Raw genomic sequence first — 18,031 nt, 5'->3', positions numbered from 1 at the left:
TGATGTAATCATGTATGTGTGTGTGTGTGTGTGTGTGTGTGTGTGTGTCCTCAGGAAACAGGCATTACCCGCTTTCCATGTGCATGTTTATGATAAACACATTGTAATACATAGAAAAACAGTTAAACGTTTATCTATTCTAACATTTCCTCCCTGTTTATCATGAACATAGCACATACTACCCTGAATGAGGTTGAGGCGAAAAACCTGTCATGCGGCTGTCTATCCTTCTTTTGACCCAAAGTCACACTCTCTATTCTTTCAAGACAGGAAAACTCCTCAACGGCCCCGCCGCTCACGGCAGCCACTGCTAGTCAGTCTCACTCGGGGAAACACCTACATACATTTGCAAATTTTAAACATTAGTTTGAAAACCAGTTTCCATCCACCCCCATCACTTGGTCTCCCATTTTCAATGGGGGTTTCATATTCGGTCTTCTGTTTCACCCTCCTGCCCACCCTGCACAAGGGTATACTGGTAGAAAGCTGAAATGAAAACATTCATCATCATTTTCCTGAGACATGGAACAATACAACTGAAAAATAAACAAAACAGTAGCAGAATGACCCCTGGTGGCACTAAGACCTTCAGCAGAACTTGCCACCAGGCTCCAGTAGTCAGCCAAGAGAGCCAGTCCTGACTCCCTCCAGGTGTCTGCCGTTCCATATACTGCTGCAGGGTGTCTAAGTCAGACAAAGCAGTGTGAATACTCCCCCCATCACCATTTTCATCGGGGATGAAGGTGCAACAAGTCTGTCCAATTATCTTACATACTCCTCCTTGCGGGGCGACCAGCAAGTCCAAAACCACTCTGTTCTGCATCACCATTGCAAGCAAGGCGCTCAACTCCCGTGAAGTTCCTTTGCCTAAAGTTCTTGTGGCGTTTATCAGACGGAGTAGGGCGTATCTGTTTATCTCGACATGATCCCGAACCAGTCCGACTCCGACCCATGGAAACAGGCTCTGTCCTATCTTTTCCCCGGTTCCCCATATTCTCCATTCCTTGGGAACATCCTCGACCCGTTCAGTCACTTCACGGCGGTGCCTGCTGGCCTGGAGTGGTGGCCTAGGGGAGAAGAAGAGGGTTCATCACTGAGAGGACCCTGGTTCAAATCCTTGGGCTGGCATCACTGTGGGTCCCTGAGCAAGCCCACCCCCCCAGGTTGCTCCCCGGGCGCCCTTTGGCTGCCCCCTGCTCCATGCTGTGCTGTGTGTACTACATACTCCATGTGTGTGATGGGTTAAATGCAGAGAATGAATTTCACTGCATGTAAATGTATGTGACAAATAAAGCTCTTTCTTCTTCTTCTTCTTTGCATAAAGAACACGTGGTCTGATAATGATGCTATGCTGCACAGTCCATTCCAGTCGGGTGGTAAGGAGACATATGCTTTGTGTCGACATACAAAATACCAGTCCGTCAGTACCCGGGTTCCTTTAGGCCCAGGGGCTATGCGGGAGCAGTAACTCTGACTTCCATCTTCCAGTGGTAATGGTAACGGTTGGTCATCGCACATGCTGCCTCTTGGAGCGTACTGTTCTTTGCACACGTGGGATTGTGGAGGCAGTACATGCACTTCATCTCGTTCTGTCGTGGACAGTAGGAAAACGTACTGTTACACAATGTGTGAGGCAGCTTCCCCACCTCTCGGGTTCCATTGTTAACCACGCATGCTGGAAAAGCCATTCCGGGAAGAAGGGTTAGCATTAATACTTCTGGTAGTGCTACAGACAGCTGTGGCCATGCTACCAAATCTTCGTTTGGGGTACATTCAGCTCTAGTGATCGGTGTTCTGGCCCAATTGATTTTTAATGGTTGACTGAAGTTAGAGTTCTGCCACAGTCTACCACTTCCTGGGTGGGTTGACAGGCCGTACAGGCACCACGACTTTGTCCACCTGACATTATATGGCCTGAGGCCTGAATTATGGGCTGCTACCGGCATGTGGGAGCATACATAGCAATTGCTGTAGTTTCTATTATAAGCTGTTGCGTTCATCAGTCACCACCATTCGTTAGTTGCGTAGGCATGTGGGTACTTGAGGTGGTTCAGTGATGTTGCAGTCGCGATGGTCATCAATGTGCCCAGGGTGCAGATCCAGTTCCACGTGGTCATCGCACATGAATGAGCCATCCCTAATTAGTGGGGGGTTCAGTTGTTTTCTTCACGGGTTTGAGACGAAGGTGGCCTAGGGCTCACCCCCCCTTTGTACCCCGACTTCCGCCCCTACTCAGCGTTGGTTGGCTCAATACTTTTGCAATGGCTGAGGTGTATCCACATGGATCTATCTGCTATTTTGACTGCAGTTGGTGTAGTCAGTAGTACTTTGTAGGGTCCATCCCACCGGGGTTGGTTCCAGCACTTCTTCTTGATCACTCTGACCAGGACCCAGTCTCCCACTGCTACTGGATGTTCCTGTGGAGAAGCAGAAAACCTTCCGGCCGTTTATTTGTAGCAACAACCTTTTTGCTTTGGAACAACTTTCTCATCCAATCACTCAAGTCTGTCTCTTCCTCTGCTTGTTGTTCTTCTGTGTACACCGGGAGTCTAAAAGGTCAGCCAAACAATGCCTCATAAGGGGTTATCCCTGTGTTGTTGGGGGTCACATGCATGTATGTTTTTACTTATAGGTCTTACTCACCACCCCCCCCTGTTGATACATGTGTTAAACCATGTGTCAATATGGCTGCTGTTTTGAATAGTGACCTAGGAAGTACAGGTTTTCCTTTTTATGTGGTACTTTAAGTGTAAGTGAGTGGAAAAGCACCAGTTCTCTGGAGGCCTCAACAGTGAGTGCTGCTGCACATACTGCTTGCATGCAATGTGGTAATGCTCCTGAGACTGCATCTAGGCGTTTGGAGTAATAAGCAATTGGCCTCAATTTATCTGCAAAAGACTTTAACAGAGCTGAGGTCATAAACCCATCCTTGCAATCTACAGTCTGGACAAAATCTGTTTTGTAAATTGGAAGAGGCAGCACTAGGTCTGTTACCAGTGCTTCTTTTACTTTTGTGAAAGCTTCTCCAGCCTCTCCTGTCCATTGTATGACATCTGTCATTGCCATGGGGTTGTTGTATGTGTGCTAGGCTGTGTGTGTGTGTCAGGCGCTATACGTCAGTAATGAGTGTAAATTGTGTGTGTGTGTGTGTGTGTTTGTAGGTGATATCTCACTTCCCTTCTCTGCTGATCAGGTAACTCGCCCTCATCTGACTTGTCTGGAGTCCTCCTCTCCGATCAGTGTGACACAGTCAGGTTAGTCCATGTTCCCTTCACCATTCATGGGCATTCATTTCGCCAATAACCCGTCAGGCTGCAGTTGTCATCTGTCATCTCGGACAGCACATCCGAGAGAAGTCACCCCGCTCTTTCCTTGCCCCCGTCCACGTCCTCTCCCATGGGCAACACTTTGCCCAGTGGCGACTGCTGAATACAGAGTCAATGTTGCTTTCCTCTATCAGCATCTTGTCTTCTTTTTCTTCTTCTTCTTCTTCTGAGTAACCGTCTCCTGCGCATGTCGCACATGACGCTCACTTCAGCGTGATGACTGTCACACTACAGGCCTCTCTTCTGAGCAGCCGATCTCGTCCGTCCCCACACAGGGGAGAGCAGCATTGAGGGTTCCTCTGGGGTGGAGCTGTCTGCTTGTCTGCAGGTTGTAGTGCAGCAGCGGCTCAATAAAAAGGTGGAGGTGATGGGTCCCGTATTTGGCCACGATGATTCTGGTGCGGACGATGTGTGATCGGAGGGCAGGAGTCCAGATCTGGCTCAGAGATTTTCAGCGCTTATAAATTTGCCTGCAAAAAGGGCATAGAGAGATGAGGTATCACAAGTAACAACAAATGGAGGTGGCCCCAAAACTGCCACTCCATTAATTAGGGCATCAGCTGTTATGCTGCTCTAAACTCCGCTAAGATCTCGCTCTCCACTGAGTACTTTAACTATTAATTTTCTACTCCTGCTTTCCCATCTCCATTTTTTCCTAGTGAGACGTCTCCCACGGGTTCTTCTATGTGTAAGAAAACAGAGAAAAAGGACACGCTCAAGGAGGCCTAATCACCTTAGGTTACACAACACAATTTGTCTTTAACCTCTTTTACACGCGACCCAGTCTGCGTGCCACCCATTCGCCGATGGGTGTTACCCTTTTAAGGAGACTCCCAATGTCTATTCGACCCCGACAGTGACAGTTGCAATTGTAATTTACCTTTTTTTTTTTTTTGTCAAATTTATCTTTTACCCCAATTCCTATTCTAAATTATTTGGAATCTTTCTCACTCGATATGTGTTATGGCCGTGCCTCTAAGGCAGGGTCCTTGAATCCAGGCAGCTGTCCAGCAAAGAGTGAAAATTCGAGTTCCTCCATAATTTGCAAATGCAGGAGGACTGAAGCATTTTTTTTTCTTCAGCTGGCCAGTGACTCATCACTTCTTTGTGGAAGACACACTGGATCCTACCAACAATCACCAAAATTGTTATAGAAATCTATTTATTAAATGAGAAAGACAAGATTCCTTTACATGGTTTATTACTCATGTAAGGAGAAGAAGGGCATGAGTGAATTCTGCGTTCTACACAGAAACACAATGTCCTTATACCCTTTGACACCCACCTGTTGAGGCATGGCAAGGCCCATGACTCAATAATGCTACAGTTTTTTTTAAAAAAGATAGATATTATCCTTAGATGTCACCCCATCCTTCCTGGTGTTAAATTTAATTACTGCATTGACTCCCCCTCCTCCTCAACCTGTGAACCACCAACTGCCCCCTGTAGCTGCGGGGGGAGGTGGTTGGTCTGGAAGAGGGGGTTGAGGTGGGGAGTTGCACCCTAAAAGGCCCTACAGTCTCATCCTCAGGCCTTAACAAAGCAGCATGCACATTGCAGGGAGTTTGTTTTCCCTTCTTTTGTTCTCTACCCGCGACCCTGTTTTTGTGCCTGTTCCAACCACGTTTTTTGCCACCATTAACTGTCTTTTTTTCAACTTTCCTCTTCCCTTCCTTTGTTGCCACACTTATTTTTAAATTTCTCACCAAATCTTCACATTACCTTAGCTCCAACATACTTTTCCTTCCATTTTTTGCAAAATGTTGTGCTGCCCAGAGAGTATCTCTCCATATAATTTAAATCCCCTGCTAGGGCAGGCTTGTAGGGCAGGCTCGGTTTGCTGTGCATAATCCCCATTTTACTCCCCTTGCTTTGTCCCGTACAGACCATGTGTCTTTATTGAGACCTAAACCCAAATCCACCCTTCACTGTGTACTTCAACAGACCATGAAGGTGAAAACCGTGAGGTTTTTCTTCATGCTGCTGCTTCCACTCCAATGACGGCTTTCACTCTCTCAGTCACTCACATTCACACACATACGCGTATTTATGATGCCTATTTTAAATCTTTGTTTACGGCGAGAACACCAAAAGTCCGAATTAAGGCCAAATTAAAACCTCTCTGTTGGGCGAGAGTTACCAATTTACTTTCTCCTTTCGGCGAGAACACCTACGGTACCGTTTTATACTTTAGTTTTCTACGCTTTTCCCTGAAAAGCTAACTTTCCCTGAAAGTTACTTCGGCCGGTGCCCCTCGTGAACCCTGTTCTGAGGGCACTTTTCCCTGAAAAGTGAACTTTCCCTGAATAGAAGAAGTGGCTGACAGAGAAATCCTACCAATGGCTGGACAAGGCTGGACTGACAGACAGCACAGAGGCACTAATCATGGCCGCACAAGAACAAGCTCTGAGTACAAGAGCAATAGAGGCTGGGGTCTACCAAACCAGGCAAGACCCCAGGTGCAGGCTGTGCAGAGATGCCCCTGAGACAATCCAGCACATAACAGCAGGGTACAAGATGCTAGCAGGCAGGGCAAACATGGAATGCCATAACCAAGTGGCCGGCATACTATATAGGAACATCTGTGCCGAGTATGACCTGGAAGTCCTGAGGTCAAAATGGGACACACCCCCATGGGTGGTTGAGAACAACAGAGCTAAGATCCTGTGGGAGTTCCAGATACAGACAGACAAACTTGTGATAGCTAACCAACCGGACATCGTAGTGGTGGACAAACAAAGGAAGAAAGTCGTGGTGATAGACGTTGGAATACCAAGTGACTGGAACATCAGGAAGAAGGAACACGAGAAGCTCGACAAATACCAAGGGCTCAAAGAGGAGCTGAAAGGATGTCGAAGATGAAGGTAACAGTGGTCCCCGTGATAATCGGAACACTCGGGGCAGTGACCCCCAAACTGGGAGAGTGGCTCCAGCAGATTCCTGGAACAACATCCGAGATCTCTGTCCAGAAGACCGCAATACTGGGAACAGCTAAGATACTGCGCAGGACCCTCAAGCTCCCAGGCCTCTGGTAGAGGACCCGAGCTTATGGGGCAAAATAGACCGCCCGTAGGGGTGAGCTGGGATTTTTTTTTTTTTTTTTTTTTAACCACTGAATGGTAAGAACAAGATCCAGGCAATCAACACCTACCACCTGGCAGTCAGATACCCTGCTGGGATAATAAGCTGACCAAAGGAGGACAAAGTAGCCACTGATGTCAAGACAAGAAAGCTCCTTACACTGTATGGAAGGTTTCACCCCAAATCAAGCGCCTTGAGACTGTACGCTAAGTGAAAGGAAGGTGGCCGAGGACTAGTGATGAAACAACAAACATACATCAGGAAGATGGCCACGAAGGATCATGTGCTTAGTGAGTACCTCAGGCAGCAGAAACACGAGAAAGAAGAGGACCAAGAACTGAGGGCTGAGGGAAGAGGGGAGAGAGAGAGAGGACAAAAGACATGCTGTATAGCATGCAGCATAACTAAGGGGTGGTTCAGGGTCACCTGATCCAGCCCTAACTATAAGCTTGATCATAAAGGAAAGTTTTAAGCCTAATCTTAAAAATAGAGAGGGTGTCTGTCTCCTGAATCCAAGCTGGGAGCTGGTTCCACAGAAGAGGGGCCTGAAAGCTGAAGGCTCTGCCTCCCATTCTACTCTTAAGTATCCTAGGAACCACAAGTAAGCCAGCAGGCTGAGAACAAAGTGCTCTATTGGAGTGATAATAATGAATTACAATAGTCCAGCCTAGGAGTAATAAATGCATGAATTACCTTTTCAGCATCACTCTGAGAAAGGATGTTTCTAATTTTAGAAATATTGCACAAATGCAAGAAAAAAGCAGTCCTACATATTTGTTTAATATGTGCATTGAAGGACATATCCTGGTCAAAAATGACTCCAAGATTTCTCACAGTGTTACTGGAGGCCAAAGTAATGCCATCCAGAGTAAGTATCTGGTTAGACACCATGTTTCTAAGATTTGTGGTGCCGAGTACAAGAATTTCAGTTTGATCTGAATTTAGAAGCAGGAAATTAGAGGTCATCCAGGCCTTAATGTCTTTAAGACATTCCTGCAGTTTAACTCATTGATGTGTGTCATCTGGCTTAATCGATAGATAAAGCTGGGTATCATCTGCATAAAAATGAAAATTAATGCAATGCTTTCTAATAATACTGCCTAAGGGAAGCATGTATAATGTAAATAGAACTGGTCCTAGCACAGAACCCTGTGGAACTCCATAATTAACCTTAGTGTGTGAAGAAGACCCCCCATTTACATCAATATGATTCAAACCACTGCAGTGAAGTACCTTTAATTACAGCCACCTTGAAGGTCTGTGGTACATAGCCAGCTAATAAAGACAGATTGATCATTATTAAGATTGCAGCATCAATAATTGGAAAGACTTATTTGAACAGTGTAGTAGGAATGGGATCTCATAAACATGATTTGACTGAGAGTGGAGCGGGGCTCGAGCTACAGCTGACTGAGAGTGCTGGGGCTCTGACGGGAGTGACTAAGGGAGAGCTACAGGAGCTGACTGTGACTGATGAAAATCAGGTACTGCTGACACTGGGGGATCTGGCTGAGGCTCGGGGGCTGCTGCAGGCGGCGTGGACGACTGCTGCGCTGCTGCCTGCAGCGTGGACTGCTGAGGCTTAGGTACTCCCACCCGCGGAACAGAAACGGTTGCCGGAGCATGAGGCACAGAGGATGGAGCAGCAGTCCTACTGGGGTTAAGCCCAGGTGCGAATCACACAGTCTCAGGGGTTATCACAATCTCAAAACACACAGTCGTTTCCTTGGCCAGTTTGTTGGAAACAGTCACCTTGGGAGACTCAGAAGGAAAAGTGGGGGCTGCTGAATGAAGAATTTCCTCAGCATAACACTGAGATAGAGTGAGCAAGGAGTCCATAAGCCAGGGGTATTCAGTTAACATATCATGTATCCTGTGGGTGATGGTCTTCCCCAGCTCCTCACAGGGTAGCCAGAACCACAGGATACGGAGCTTAGCCACCAAATCACAAATGTCCAACCTGGTTTCCGTGGTGGGTGAAACAGTGTGAGTCACTATATGAGAGGCGTCTGAAGAGCCGATGTATGGAGGGACAGATTTAGAGGAGGAGTTCGTGTTAAGTGAAGTGTCTGGAACTGACTTCAAGATTACATTGTCAATAGCTGATGCAGGAGTCATGTCATGGCTTGCTAACTCCGTCTTTTACTCTTGCGCCGAGAGCTCCGCCCCCGCCGTAGGATGTGAAAGGGGAGCAGAGCAGGCAAGTGACGCAGCAGAAGGTGGAGGGTCCAGTGATATCGAGAAGCCACCGAGCCGAATCCCCAGAGGCTCGGGTGGCTGCTGTGCAGCTGTCACATGGCACAGCTGCTGTGGCGAGGCTAGCGAGCAGAGCTGAGGCTGCAGAGGAGGAGAGCGTGGCGAGCGATGACGCTGAGGTTCCTTTCCCCAGCTAGTGCCCTGGAACCGTGACTCACGCTCTGGGGTGAGCCACGGCTTCCACCTCACTTCTTCCTGCAGGTACAACTCGCTGCCGTTCCCACAGGTCTGAGTCAGCGGTGTCACGGCTGCGTGCTGGCAAGGCAGGGAGGACCCCAGTGCAGGACACGGCGAGAGCAGGTTTAGAGGGCAGTTTATTGATAACTGCAATGATTACAAAACTCTAAACTTGAAAGCAGGAACTAGAAACTCGAAAACTTAAAGACAAAACACACAGGCAAAAACTGACAAGGACCTGAACACTGAACTAAACAACACTGAGACTTAAATACACAAAGGAAACGAGGGGTGAGGGGAAACAACTGGGAACAACAGGTGAAAATGAATGAGACTAATGACAAAGGGGAAGCCAAACTAAACACAAAGCACAAGGAACACGAGACTGTCAAAATAAAACAGGAACTGACTAAACATAACAGATACTAACCTAAACACAGAAAACGTAACAAAGGCAACATTACAAAATGAAACAAAAAAGGAAACCAAACCACACACTCAAACAACAAACAGAGAAACTAAAAGAAATACCAAGAAAACAACCTGAAAAGTACAACAAAAGAAAGCTACACAAAAGAACTCAAAACGCTGGGCCACCGGCCCAGGATCATGACAAGCGGGGGTCTTTATATTGGTCGCGTTGTTCTGTCATGGCTTATGTGTGGCGGGCAGGATTGGACCCCAGGATGCAGACTCACACAAAAATAGGACTTAATGGTGGCTTTATTAAGAAAACACAAGAAACCAAAACCTCAGGTAGACTGGAGCTGGACTGGTGCCAGAACTAAATACAATGGTCACTTGGTGTTGGCTCTCACTGCGGTATTGTATCACTTCCTGTTCCTGTTTCGGAGCACAGTGTTTTGCTGTCTGTTAGCTGTTATATCTGTATAACTCGATTTATCTGGATAATAACATATTTTAGTGTAATCTTCACCTACTTTAAATAGCATACTCTTTGCTGAATCACCTGTATTCACATTACTCACTTTATTTGTTTTTAGAAATTCGCTAGCTTAGCTCAGCTAGTAGCTTAGCCCTTAGCCGACTCACTACCAGCATGGCTTCTTCTCCTGTCTCTCCTGCACTTTCCTGCTCTGGGTGTCACATGTTTAGTTACTCCTCGGCCTCCTTTAGCAGTAACGGTACTTGTAATAAATGTAGTCTGTTTGTAGCTCTGGAGGCCAGGCTTTCTGAATTGGAGACTCTGCTCCGCACCCTGGAAAATCCTATATCTAGCCAGGGCCCCGTAGCGGGTGCGGACCATGGTAGCTTAGCCGCCATTAGCTCCCCCCCAGCAGATCCCGAGCAGCAGGGAAAACAGGCCAGCTGGGTGACGGTGAGGAGGAAGCGTAGTCCTAAGCAGAAGCCCCGGGTACACCACCAACCTGTTCACGTCTCTAACCGTTTTTCTCCACTCGGCGACACACCCGCCGAGGAACAAACTCTGGTTATTGGTGACTCTGTTTTGAGAAACGTGAAGCTAGAGACACCGGCGACCATAGTCAAATGTCTTCCAGGGGCCAGAGCAGGCGACATTCATGGAAATTTGAAACTGCTGGCTAAGGCTAATCATAGATTTGGTAAGATCGTTATTCACGTCGGCAGTAATGACACCCGGTTACGCCAATCGGAGGTCACTAAAATTAATATTGATTCGGTGTGTAACTTTGCTAAAACGATGTCGGACTCTGTAGTTTTCTCTGGGCCCCTCCCCAATCAGACCAGGAGCGACATGTTTAGCCGCATGTTCTCCTTGAATCGCTGGCTGTCTGAGTGGTGTCCAAAAAATGACGTGGGCTTCATAGATAATTGGCAAAGTTTCTGGGGAAAACCTGGTCTTGTTAGGAGAGACGGCATCCATCCCACTTTGGATGGAGCAGCTCTCATTTCTAGAAATCTGGCCAAATTTATTAACCCTCCTAAAAACTGACTACCCAGGGTTGAGACCAGGAAGCAGAGTTGCAGTCTTACACGCCTCTCTGCAGCTTCTCTCCTCCTGCCATCCCCCCAAACCCCCATCCCCATAGAGTCGGTGCCTGCTCCCAGACCACCAAACACCAAAGCTAAAAGCAGCAAAAAGCTATTTAAGCATAAAAATTCAAAAACAATAAATAATACAGCTTCATCAACTGCACCAAAAAATAAAACAATTAAATGTGGATTGTTAAACATTAGGTCTCTCTCTTCCAAGTCCCTATTAGTAAATGATTTAATAATTGATCAACGTATTGATTTATTCTGCCTTACAGAAACCTGGTTACAGCAGGATGAATATGTTAGTTTAAATGAATCAACACCCCCGAGTCACAGTAACTGTCAGAATGCTCGAAGCACAGGTCGAGGAGGAGGAGTAGCTGCAATCTTCAATTCCAGCTTATTAATTAATCACAGACCCAGACAAAGTTTTCATTCTTTTGAAAGCCTGACTCTTAGTCTTGTCCATCCTAATTGGGAAAATCAAAAACCTGTTTTATTTGTTATTATCTATCGTCCACCTGGTCCTTACTCAGAGTTTCTGTCTGATTTCTCAGACTTTTTATCTGATTTAGTGCTCAGTTCAGATAAAATAATTATAGTGGGTGATTTTAACATCCATGTAGATGCTGAGAATGACAGCCTCAACACTGCATTTAATCTATTGTTAGATTCAATTGGCTTCTCTCAAAATGTAAAGGAGCCCACCCACCACTTTAATCATACTCTGGATCTTGTCCTAACATATGGCATAGAAACTGAAGACTTAACAGTATTCCCTGAAAGCCCCCTCCTGTCTGATCATTTCTTAGTAACATTTACATTTACTTTAATGGATTACACAGCAGCGGGGAATAAGTTTTATTACAGTAGAAGTCTTTCTGAAAGTGCTGTAACTAAGTTTAAGGATCTAATTCCTTCATTGTTATGCTCTTCAGTGCCAACACAGTGCAGAGCAGCTACCTAAACTCTGCTCCCAGTGAGGTCGATTATCTCGTCAATAGTTTTACATCCTCACTGCATATAACTTTGGATACTGTGGCTCCTCTGAAAAGGAAAGCTTCAAATCAGAAGTGCCTGACTCCGTGGTATAATTCACAAACGCACAGCTTAAAGCAGATAACCCGAAAGCTGGAGAGGGAATGGCGTCTCACTAAATTAGAAGATGCTCATTTAGCCTGGAAAAAGAGTTTGTTGCTCTATAAAAAAGTCCTCCGTAAAGCTAGGACATCTGAAGAAAATAAGAACAACCCCAGGTTTGTTTTCAGCACTGTAGCCAGGCTGACAAAGAGTCAGAGCTCTGTAGAGCCAAGTATTCCTTTCACGTTAACTAGTAGTGACTTCATGGATTTCTTTACAAATAAAATTTTAGACATTAGAGAAAAAATTATTCATAACCATCTCAAAGATTATTCTTCATGTTCGGCTGCTTTCAGCACTGCTGGTATTTGTTTAGACTCTTTTGCTCCAGTTGATCTTTCAGAGTTAACTTCAATAGTTACTTCCTCCAAACCAGCAACATGTTTGTTAGATCCCATTCCTACTAGACTGTTCAAAGAAGTCTTTCCAATTATTGATGCTTCAATCTTAAAAATGATCAATCAGTCTTTATTAGTTGGCTATGTACCACAGACCTTCAAGGTGGCTGTAATTAAACCTCTGCTTAAAAAGCCATCACTTGACCCAGTTGTCTTAGCTAATTATAGGCCAATCTCCAACCTTCCTTTTCTCTCAAAGATTCTTGAAAGAGTAGTTGTAAAACAGCTAACTGATCATCTGCAGAGGAACGGTTTATTTGAAGAGTTTCAGTCAGGTTTCAGAATTCATCACAGCACAGAAACAGCATTAGTGAAGGTTACAAATGATCTTCTTAGAGCCTCTGACAGTGGACTCATCTCTGTTCTTGTCCTGTTGGACCTCAGTGCAGCTTTTGATACTGTTGACCATAACATTTTATTACAGAGATTAGAGCTTGCTATAGGTATGAAAGGTACTGCACTGCAGTGGTTTGAGTCATATTTATCTCATAGACTCCAATTTGTTCATGTAAATGGGGAGTCTTCTTCACACACTAAGGTTAATTATGGAGTTCCACAGGGTTCTGTGCTAGGACCAATTTTATTTACATTATACATGCTTCCCTTAGGCAGTATTATTAGAAAGCACTGCATCAATTTTCATTGTTATGCAGATGATACTCAGCTTTACCTATCAATGAAGCCAGATGACACACATCAATGAGTTAAACTGCAGGAATGTCTTAAAGATATTAAGGCCTGGATGACCTCTAATTTCCTGCTTCTAAATTCAGATCAAACTGAAGTTCTTGTTCTCGGCCCCACAAATCTTAGAAACATGGTGTCAAACCAGATACTTACTCTGGATGGCATTACTTTGGCCTCCAGTAACACTGTGAGAAATCTTGGAATCATTTTTGACCAGGATATGTCCTTCAATGCACATATTAAACAAATATGTAGGACCGCTTTTTTGCATTTGCGCAATATTTCTAAAATTAGAAACATCCTTTCACAGAGTGATGCTGAAAAGCTCATTCATGCATTTATTACTTCTAGGCTGGATTATTGTAATTCATTATTATCAGGCTGTCCTAAAAGCTTTCTGAAAAGCCTTCAGCTGATCCAAAATGCTGCAGCTAGAGTACTGACAGGGACTAGAAAGAGAGAGCATATTTCTCCCATATTGGCTTCTCTTCATTGGCTCCCTGTTAAATCTAGAATAGAATTTAAAATTCTTCTCCTCACATACAAGGTCTTGAATAATCAGGCACCATCTTATCTCAAAGACCTCATAGTACCATATCACCCCAACAGAGCACTTCGCTCTCAGACTGCTGGCTTACAGTACTTCTGGTTCCTAGGATACTTAAGAGTAGAATGGGAGGCAGAGCCTTCAGCTTTCAGGCGCCTCTTCTGTGGAACCAGCTTCCAGCTTGGATTCGGGAGACAGACACCCTCTCTATTTTTAAGATTAGGCTTAAAACTTTCCTTTATGATCAAGCTTATAGTTAGGGCTGGATCAGGTGACCCTGAACCATCCCTTAGTTATGCTGCTATAGGCCTAGTCTGCTGGGGGGTTCACATAATGCACTGTTTCTCATTCACCTTATTTACTTTGTTTATACTCCACTCTGCATTTAATCATTAATTGATATTAATCTCTGGCTCTCTTCCACAGCATGTCTTTCTCTCCCCTCAGCCCAACCGGTCGCGGCAGATGACTGCCCCTCTCTGAGCCTGGTTCTGCTGGAGGTTTCTTCCTGTTAAAAGGGAGTTTTTCCTTTCCACTGTCGCCAAGTGCTGCTCATAGGGGGTCGTTTTGACTGTTGGGTTTTCTCTGTATTATTGTAGGGTCTTTACCCACAATACAAAGCGCCTTGAGGCGACAGTTTGTTGTGATTTGGCGCTATATAAATAAAATTGAATTGAATTGAATTGAATTGAAAACTATGGTGCTGGGACACACACAGCGAGGGAACACTGAAGATGACGTGACAAAGAACAGATGAAAACTGGGGACTTAAATACACAATAGGTAATCAGGGCAAGAGGAAATAGCAGGGCACAGCAGGTGAAGCAAATGAAACTAATAACACAGGGGGAAGCAACACTAAACACAAAGTACACGGAACACAAGACTGGCAAAATAAAACAGGAAGTGACTAAACAAGGAACATGCCGACTAGACAGGGGGGACTGGCACACAGACACGGGACAGAGACGCAGACTAGTCACAACACTAGGAATAAAACTCAATATGAAACCACAGGAGGTCAGAGTCAAGACAAAATGACAAAACAGACACAAGACCATAGATGCAGGGGAGACAGGGACAAAGGGAACAAGAACATCAAAACAAATTGGAAAATAACAAAATGTTGTGCCAAACATATTTTTTCTTTCAAGATAAGCTCTATAGAGTCTCTATAAGCTTTTCTTGTTAATGTTTTGTGTTTTGTTTGGTTTGGTTTGGTTTGGTTTGGTTTGGTTTGGTTTGTTTGTTTGTTTGTTTGTTTGTTTGTTTGTTTGTTTGTTTGTTTGTTTTATTTTATTTATTTATTTGTGTACATATACATTTAATTCCAGTTGACAGGCTGGGGAAAAAGAAAAAGAGAGAGCGAAAGGGGAGAAAACAGAAAAAGAGGACAGAGCATCTCTAAACTAACCGAAACAGTTCAAATGCTGCAACTGCAAAAAAAACAGAAAAAAGACAACATACCAAAACAGAACAAGCAATACCTGGAAAAATAACTATGTGGAAAAGGCACAACAAAATGAAGCATGGTTGTATAAGAACAACAATTTTGTTATGCCAGAACTTTTGAAAGCCAGAACTAGAGAGAATGTGGAAGGTGAAGGTAACCGTGGTCGCCGTGGTAATCGGAAAACTGGGACAGTGACCCCCAAACTGGGAGAGTGGCTCCAGCAGATTCCAGGAACAACGTCTGAGATCTCTGTCCAGAAGATCACAGTCCTGGGAACAGCTAAGATACTTTGCAGGACCCTCACACTCCCAGGCCTCTGGTAGAGGACCTGAGCCTGGAGGACAAAGACCGCCCGCAGGGTGAACTGGAATTTTTTTTTTTTTGGAATGGTATCTTTTGTTGAGTCCTTATTACACAATAGTTGCTCTTGCACCTTTAATCCTGCACTTGAAAAATAAAATATGAAAAAACTAAAACTAATACTAGAACTAATGAAAACTAAATTTAAACTAAGCGTTAAGCAAAAAATAAAAATGAGGGGAAAAGTTACCACAAAATAAAACTAAAGTATAATGTAAAATCCAAAACTATTATAACCCTGTCCCACACTGCCTCAATAAGGCTGAGGTCCAGCTCTGGGGAGGCCAGTCCATGACTGATAGAGATCCATTGTTTGTTTGTTTTATCCAGGTATGCTTTTACTGCACTGGCAGTGTGTTTGGGATCATTGTGATGCTGAAAAATGTAGCTGATGCCAATTGGATGTTTTCCAGATGGTACCGCATGGTGGATCAAAATCTGATGTTACTTTTTTGTGTTCCGAATTCCATCAATTTTAACAAGATCTCCTACACCACTGGCTGATATGCAGCCCAAACCATGACAGAGCCACCACCGTGGTTCACAGATGGTTGCAGACACTCACTGTTGGACCTCCTCCTTACATACTGAGGATGATGTGGATCATTCCATTAGACCCCTTGCCACTGATTACCAGTGATATTTTTTTGCTGTCCAACTGTCCAACATTTTAGATAGATAGATACGTCGTTGTCATTTGCTCCCCCGCTGTGTCCCTCTGTAATTCTTGGAATTCAGTTCTGGATTATCTTCCTGTTTTGTTGCATTTGCTCCTGTTTCTGTTCTGCACTCATCAAATAAAGGCTAAATATCATCATACCTCGTCTCCCGTATTTTGCATTGGGGTCCACTTCCTGCCTGCCACACAGCCATTCCATGACAGATAGATAGATAGATCGATCAATCCAGAAGGAAATTAGGGCATCCAGCAGCTTAATACACACAATAAATAGAATACAAACAATAGAGATATAAATAATACAAACTATGCTATCAATATAGACTAACAAAATATACTATTATACAAACTATACTAAGCTGAACAGCTATACAAATTATGTTTTTGTGACAGACTGCTATTAAAAAAGAGTTTAAAGCTGCAATTTAAAATGGGTTCTTTGCTAAGTTGTCTGTTGTGTGTAGACCCAACACTGGCTCATCCCCTAAGTTAGGAGCCTTTTTTATGCCTTAATGATTCATATCACAGAGTTAAGTGGTTTAACAAACAAAATCATTCCTGTGAAAATGGTCAGGTACAAGGACTGGACTGAAAATTAGTGAAAAAGCAGCCAATGTCCAACTACATGGTGGAACCCTAATGTTGAGCTTTACAAACAATGGATGACATGACTGTGGCTGTATCACTGTCTGCGGTGTTTATCTTATTTAAATATTTTTCGGTGTTATCAAAGTCTCTCTCCACCTGTCTCTGTCTCAGGTTATCTCCCAAATGTTCTGCAGGAGGCTGAGATTCCTCTGGTGGATCAGGATCTGTGTCAGCATCAGTTACCTGAGTACACCATTACCTCCAGCATGCTGTGCGCTGGGTACCCTGAGGGAGGGGTTGACTCCTGTCAGGTAACCTAGTTGTGTTTTGCAGTAATCATGGTGTAAAATCCCAGGACACCCCTGGATTTACCTCACAGCACACCATGAGGTTACCATGGCTGTGAGGTTGCGCATCGAACTGGAAAAAGATCACCTTTGTATGGTTGCTTCCCCTGAAATGAAATTTATTTTATATAATGTTTTTAGTCCTGCAGACTATTAAAAATAGTCACAAAGCTGAAACCTCAAACATGCCTTTGGACTGTAGGAGGAACCCCAGTAGGCAGGAAGGTTTGAACTCAGAACTTTCCATCCTGTGAGGCCACAGTTTAGCCTCTGCATGTCTATGCTGTCGATATGAGACAGGAACAGCTAAATCATGTCAGAATGTATTTGATTTTCTTCATTTAAAACCTGGGACCTGATTTCTTTTTTGCTGCATGTCTGCTAATGATGGACTTTTTACCGTGAACATGGATTTTGGCCCTCAGTGGTGCTCATAGTTGCCTGGAGGTCCAATAATTAACCCCGGAGTTAAAGCCAGGTAAATCTTACCAGAGGGAGGTGATGTTTGCTGTACTTGTATCAGTGAGAGTGCTGGGGTACCCAAACTTTTGCACATCATTGTCAGGTTAATGAACCTGTAAAATGGATCTAATGCAGACTTCAGGCGAGGCTCAGGCTGTGATCTGAGTGCTCATTGGTCCATCAGTTTCTGGATTTGTGTAAATAAAGTTTAAATGTGTTTTTTTTTTTCAGGGTGATTCCGGCGGCCCTCTGATGTGTCTGGATGATGGGAGCTGGACGCTGATTGGTCGGTCTCACACACACACACACACACACACACACACACACACACACACACACACACACACACACAAACAATGATATAAGATGTAAGCTTCACATGAGGTTTTAAGGAGTGCTGTGCTCTGACTGGTTCCTCCCAGGCGTGACCTCGTTTGGGGTGGGCTGTGGACTTCCTCAGAAACCCGGCGTCTATGTTCGAGTCTCAGCCTTCGACTCCTGGATCGCTCAGACCCGGCGCTCCTCCTCTTCAGACTTCAAAGAGCCACTGTGA

The 18,031-nt window shown here is 44.6% G+C and overlaps 1 protein-coding gene across 1 annotated transcript in view; it reads left to right on the top strand.

Moving 5' to 3' along the window:
* The window catches only part of tmprss15 (transmembrane serine protease 15), a 45,630-nt gene extending 27,599 nt beyond the window's left edge, over positions 1 to 18,031 (top strand). Inside the window, exons 25-27 of the mRNA XM_030747138.1 lie at positions 16,841 to 16,980; positions 17,710 to 17,764; positions 17,901 to 18,031. Coding sequence (XP_030602998.1) covers positions 16,841 to 16,980; positions 17,710 to 17,764; positions 17,901 to 18,031 — 326 coding nt within the window. The remainder of the gene's footprint in view (positions 1 to 16,840; positions 16,981 to 17,709; positions 17,765 to 17,900) is intronic.

Source organism: Archocentrus centrarchus, chromosome 14, assembly GCF_007364275.1.
Source record: "Archocentrus centrarchus isolate MPI-CPG fArcCen1 chromosome 14, fArcCen1, whole genome shotgun sequence".
NCBI classification, from domain to species: domain Eukaryota; kingdom Metazoa; phylum Chordata; class Actinopteri; order Cichliformes; family Cichlidae; genus Archocentrus; species Archocentrus centrarchus.
Note: the sequence above shows the minus strand (reverse complement) of the source record. Positions and strands in the feature narration are given on the sequence as shown.